General features: G+C 38.0%; 1 protein-coding gene across 1 annotated transcript; it reads left to right on the top strand.

Annotated features, from left to right (window-relative positions):
* LOC121780983 (protein LPA3-like) lies at window positions 1-4,107 on the top strand. Its single transcript, XM_042178649.1, has 12 exons — window positions 1-379; window positions 781-811; window positions 1,004-1,096; window positions 1,204-1,266; window positions 1,836-1,947; window positions 2,514-2,599; window positions 3,025-3,083; window positions 3,158-3,260; window positions 3,357-3,417; window positions 3,493-3,575; window positions 3,655-3,735; window positions 3,810-4,107. The coding sequence occupies exons 1-12, from the start codon at window positions 51-53 to the stop codon at window positions 3,867-3,869; spliced, it is 1,161 nt and encodes a 386-aa protein (XP_042034583.1). The 5' UTR covers window positions 1-50; the 3' UTR covers window positions 3,870-4,107.
* The last annotated feature ends 2,052 nt before the right edge of the window (window positions 4,108-6,159 follow it).

Below are 6,159 nucleotides of genomic sequence, written 5' to 3'. Positions count from 1 at the left end.
CCTCATCATTTCCACACACACTCACACAAACACTGCATCCATCAGCTTCGATGGCCGTTCACGCGGCCGCCGTGATCTCCGCTGCTACCAAAATCGCATCCACCACCGCCTTCTATTCAGCCGAAATCTCTCATCAGCAGATCTCCTTTCTATCTCACTCCTCTTACTCTTCTCCTCTCAAATTCACCGCAGCAAATGCCCAATGCGACAAGAGGAGGTTCATCACCGCAAAAGCCACCAAATCTGAACCTGGAGTCAACCCCAAGGTCGGCGTTTCCGTCTACAAGCCTCGATCGTATCAAGTTCTCGTCTCGGATGCCGCCAATTCTCTTTTCAGTGCCCTGCAAGATGGAAAAACACGTATGGAGATCGATTTCCCGTGCGTAACTCTCCCTGAACTGCGCATTTATCTTGCTCTATAGTTATAATGTGTGTTGAAAATTGGATTCCTCATCTTGCTTAGGTAGTTTTTTTGATTGATGTGTGTTAGTTTATGATGTTCATTGATCATTTTGTTCCTAAGTTATGATTCGAAATTATATACAAGGTCTGCATTATCTATAGTCAATGTCCTTTGTTTGAAATTTTGGATGCAAATGTTTATATGTAAACTTCATCACGTTTCTAGCTCTATTGTCTGAAGAGTTTAATAAGATTTTTAGCCATAATTCCCCAAATTTAGATAATAGGTTTCATTTTAAAGGCTACTTTAAAGATTTCTGATCTGTTTTACTGCCACCTAACATTTCTGGATTTATGCTCCTCTGGCGGCATCCTCAGTCCATTGCCTACCAGCGTAACTTCTTATAAGGTATCTTCCTCACACACACTGTGATATCTGAAGAAAATGGAACCTCAATAGATTCTGCCTTTTATCACCACTACGATTTTCATTTCAATCACACTCACAATTTGTCTTATAAGAAGATCATACTATTTATTTTATTGTTTTGGCATGTGAATAAATTGTTGCTTGATTTTCTGAAATTCTTGTACTGTGAAGGGTTCATCCGACGATTTCAGTGATGCCAACATTCAACTTGCATTAGCTGTTATCAAGAAGCTGCTAGAGAAGCAAGAAACAAGAGCATGCGTTGTAAAGAATGCTTAATCATGCTTCGTCATATTATTTACTTGGTAGCTTATGGCATTTGGGTTTCCATTCCACAGAAGGAATTCTGAATTATATATTTGCATTTTTAGGTATTTCCTGATAAACCAGAAAAGCGCAGGGCATCAGAGCTTTTTAAAGCAGCTCTTGACTCGGTATGTATATAATCATTTGTGAAAATTTTACTTTTGAAGTATTCTGATATCTATTTCCAATAAGGTATTGATTTTATGTATGTGTAAATATTTAAATAAAGGTGCCATTGAATATAGAGTATGTAATAATGTATCTTGAGAAGTGCATGAAGTTCTTCATAAAATATGCTTCTTTATATTTAATGACATTTAACTTTTTTATGTACTATGTTGTTTGCAAATCGGTTCATTTTACTCTTTATAATCTGGGTGTATACAATACAGTTTCTTATTTCCTTTCTTGCTAAGCAGTAAAGGAGGAGTAATCTTGGTCTGTTCAGATAATATTCTTGCAATTTTCTGTTAATTATTTGGAAGGTAAAATGTAGATACAAGTTGAAGTATAATTCCAGCTAAAGTCCATTTCCTGGTGAATGCTACCATTCAAATATTCAATATTAAATGTAACTAAATATATTTAGTTAACTTTTTGAACATGGGTCAAACAACAAACTGAGAAATTGATGTCTTAAGTTCTCCAAGCTTTCCATTTTGTTTCTCTGTTCATTTATTGGTCTCTTTCCTTTCAGATTGATGGTATAACTATTGGGTCCTTGGATGATATACCTAGTGGCCCCGTCACCTCATTTTTTAAATCCATACGAGACACTTTGGATTTCGACTTCGTTGATGAAAATGAAGGTTGGTAGTTACACTTAAGCACTGGAATTGTTCTTCTGAGATCTTTACAGACTTATCAGATATTAAGACTACTTTTGGGAGATGAATAGACTTCTTCTGGTACTCCTCGACTCTGGGATGTTATAGTGCTCACCTTATATAGCAACTAGAATAACTAGAAATAATTTTGCATGTCACAATCGGTAGAGACCTCACTGTTCGGACAAAGATGATATCTTCTGCTTAAAATGTTTGAATCAGGGGTACATTTTTGGGTCTTCTAGAACCAACCACAGGACATTGATGGATGTGATCTGCAGACCACAATTTCTGTATATTAATAAATTCAGGCTTAGGTTTACTGGGTAGAAAGTATCAAGTATGTGTAGGTAATGGCATATATAGTGACCTTCTCAATATCGGACATATTTTTCTCTGTATATGTTTCTATTTTATGCTCTTCTATGTTAAATACTCCATAACCTAATTGTTATTTTTCTTGTTTTAAAGTAATAGTGTTCCCTTAAGCATATATATCACCATGATAGTTTAGACTTGACCATATTCCACACTCATTCCTTCTGCAGATCGTTGGCAACCAGACAAGCCTCCATCACTTTATATGTTCATCAACTGTAGCACTCGCGACTTGTCCGATGTAGAGAAATATGTGGTGGGATATCCATTTCCCTCTCAATAATCAAACTACTATTGCAAGTAGCATGCTTGAAAATATAATCTAACTTTGTGAGTGTTCAGAAACGCATATAGATAATTCTAGTTAAATTCTTTTCTTGATTCTCCACCTTTCATGGTGTGAGCCTTCATCCAGCTAATTAATGCTGGCTTCCATCATGATATATATATTCTACTCAAACTTTGTAAGCTTGTGTTTAGCAAATGAATAGCAGTTATGAGATAACTTTGTATGCTCCGGTAATAGCTCTTACCATTTTCAGAAACGTACTGACCTGTATATTAGTAGGGAATATGAGATCAATTATTAGTAGAAATATCCATGTCTCATTCGATTTTCGACATTCAGAAGTTATCAAGTACTATACTTTATTTCCAAGAGCTGATTATAGAAAAATGCAGGAAAAATTCGCCTCTTCTACCCCAACTGTTCTCTTCAACCTGGAACTGGACACGTTGCGGTGTGTGAGGGTTGATATATTTCTATGTGTTCTCTTTAACCTCTCATCCTCTGAAAACATTAGCGTCTGTGCAGTGCTGATCTGGGAATTGTAGGATTTCCTAGCAGAGACTTGCACTATCGGTTTCTTTCTCAATTCATCCCCGTTTTCTACATACGAATTAGAGAGTATTCAAAGGTACTTGCCAGATTGTCATGACCATACACGAATATGTTTTGCTCATGCTTCAATTTCTTGGTGGAATGATATAAGTATTGCTCTTAACTGTGAAAGACAGTTGCAGTGGCACCTTATTTGGTGAACTACAGTGGAGCATTGTTCCGTCAGTATCCAGGTGATCATAAAATCCTTCTTCCATTATGAAGAGAAGAAATGAATTGCTAACCATTTTAGGCATTGTCTGATCCAGGGCCATGGCAAGTGATGTTGAAACAAGGGGACAACTCGTACGCTTGCGTAGCAGAAAGTAGTAGCCGTTTCACTCTCAGTGAAGTAAGCTAAAACAATTCCATCAAACTTATATACATAACTTCAAACATCACCAGCTCTGATTTCTGTGTATATATGGTAGACCAAGGAAGAACTTCTGAGAGTGCTCGGACTCAAGGAGGAAGAAGGAAGCTCGCTCGAGTTCCTCCGGAGAGGCTACAAGGTCTTCCTTTGATCCTCTTACACCCTAATTCAGTATCTATATTGACTCACAATTATAATACTTGAAACTTTCAGACTGCAACTTGGTGGGAAGAAGCTGTAGAGACAGAACTATCATCGGAATGGCGTAGTTGAATATTCTGCAACCAAATGATCGGAGACGAAACAACGGAAAGTAATGATATCATGTTATACATGAAAGAATAAAATGGCAAGGAGAGCTTCAGCAAGAAACGGCGAGATTGATATCACCTTTCTCCCAACTTCATTTCTTATTGGACTTATATGTATTCTTCACATATATGAGTATAATTTATAATCTACTATTGGAATGTAGTAAGCGGCACGTAATTTTATGCAATTTTATTCTGTATGTTGTGTGGAGAAAATAAAGTAAGAGTGAGGGAATAAAGTAGAGATAAAGAAATTCTATTTTTAGTAATGAATTATATTAGATGAAACAAACTAAAAATGAAAATGAGTCATCTTTGACGGACGAAAGGAAATGAGTACTTAATATATTTCATCTTTGAATTTAATTGCCAATATGAAGAAATTTGTTTTTTCCATGAACTTTGATTTGCAACACCAAACACAATACTAATACTATATGTTGATGCAGTTTCACAAATAAGATCATGTTTTTAGTGGTATTTCAAAATTTAGAATTAAGTAAGAAAATAACTTTATTAGTATTTCAAATTTTGTCCTATTTTGAGTTTTCGATAAATACTATTTTTGGATTTACATGTCTGCTAGTCCACTATTACATGTTACTATTATTTTTGGTACGTTGCCAGTACTTCCACACTAACTTTTTGTTGGTACTACTTTTAATATAACTCATTTTATTCACATTTTATAACTCTTTTTGTTCACTAGTAGAATTTTTTTGGCATGAAATAAATTTAAGAAATTGATATTTAAAAATGTAAAATAAAAAAAAACTAAAATATAAGAAAAAGAAAACTAAATAAAATACGTGAAAAAAATAAAATAAGAGAGATGTATTTAGCTTGGAAATGACTAACCTTGTCACGAAAAATTACCAACATAAATAAGTAACTACACGAAGAGGGGTATAAGAGCATCCGCAGCGGTGGCGGTAGTCGCCACCGCCGTCCGTGCCAGCGGCAAGGAGAAGGGTCGCCGCCGCTGCGCTCGCGCCGCTGGCACGGCGCTGCTCGATGTATCGAGCACGTCCGTGCCAGCGGACGCACACGTGGCGGCACGGGATTGGGCAACGGCGTAGCCGTTGCATTCAAATTTTTTTTTAAAAAAAATCGGTATTTAATTATAAATAATGCTAAAAAATAAAAAAAAAATTCTAAATCCCAAAAATATGGTCATTTTTTCCCCTTTTTTTCTGAATTTTTTTGATTTTTTTTTAATTTTTTTTCCCAAAATCATCTATAAATACACACATTCATCACTCATTTATCACATCAATTCATCTCTCATTCATCTCGCATTCATAATTCTTATACAAACTATCAACACATTCAACCTTCACTCAAAACATCAAATGGATTTCACTCATCTCATGGCGGAAGCGGAGCGCGAAGAACAAGAATACTACGAACAACATCGTGCCGCTTACGAAGCATATGTCGCGGCGAATACCCCCGCTCATCCTCCTCAACGCACTAGATCAAATCGCCGCTACATCCATCGTGACCGGGAGGGAGCCCACGAAAGGCTCGTTGCCGACTACTTTGCCGACTATCCGCGGTTTCCGGCAGATTGCTTCAGGCGCCGTTTTCGCATGTCAAAGCGCTTGTTCATGCGAATTGTCAACACATTGTCCGCACGTGTTGAATACTTTCAAACAGGTGTAGATGCAGCCGGCCGGCAAAGTATCACGGCGTTGCAAAAGTGTACGTGTGCCATCCGACAACTCGCTACTGGGCAAACGGCCGACATCTTCGACGAGTATTTGCATATCGGTGAGTCCACTGGAATCCTTTGTTTAAAGAATTTTTGCGAGGGCGTTCGTTCTGCTTTTAGGGATGAATTCCTTCGGGCACCCACAACCGATGATTGCCAACGGTTGCTTCGTCTTCACGAATCAGTCCATGGCTTTCCCGGAATGCTTGGCAGCATTGACTGCATGCATTGGAGGTGGAAGAATTGCCCGACTGCTTGGAGGGGGCAACACTTAAGCGGTCACAAAGGCGGCGGCCCAACACTTATCCTTGAGGCGGTCGCCGACTATCGCCTATGGATTTGGCATGCATATTTTGGCGTTGCCGGATCCAACAACGACTTGAACGTGCTCTATTCTTCACCACTCTTGAATGATGTGATGAATGGTGTAGCACCGGCGATCGACTTCACCATCAACGGAAATACATACCGAATGAGTTACTATCTCGCCGATGGTATCTACCCAAGGTGGTCGACGTTCGTGAAGACGCTCCACAAC

The sequence above is a fragment of the Salvia splendens genome, chromosome 20 (assembly GCF_004379255.2).
Source record: "Salvia splendens isolate huo1 chromosome 20, SspV2, whole genome shotgun sequence".
In the NCBI taxonomy this organism is placed as follows: Eukaryota; Viridiplantae; Streptophyta; class Magnoliopsida; order Lamiales; family Lamiaceae; genus Salvia; species Salvia splendens.
The sequence above is the reverse complement of the archived record's forward strand: the minus strand, read 5'-3'. Positions and strand labels throughout refer to the sequence as shown.

Bases quoted from the DNA above. Each gene is read 5' to 3' on its own strand.
- LOC121780983 (XM_042178649.1), top strand. From the start codon at position 51: ATGGCCGTTCACGCGGCCGCCGTGATCTCCGCTGCTACCAAAATCGCA. The intron at 1,948-2,513 runs GTTGGTAGTTAC...TTCCTTCTGCAG, and splicing joins CTTCGTTGATGAAAATGAAG to ATCGTTGGCAACCAGACAAG. The intron at 3,736-3,809 runs GTCTTCCTTTGA...TGAAACTTTCAG, and splicing joins TCCTCCGGAGAGGCTACAAG to ACTGCAACTTGGTGGGAAGA.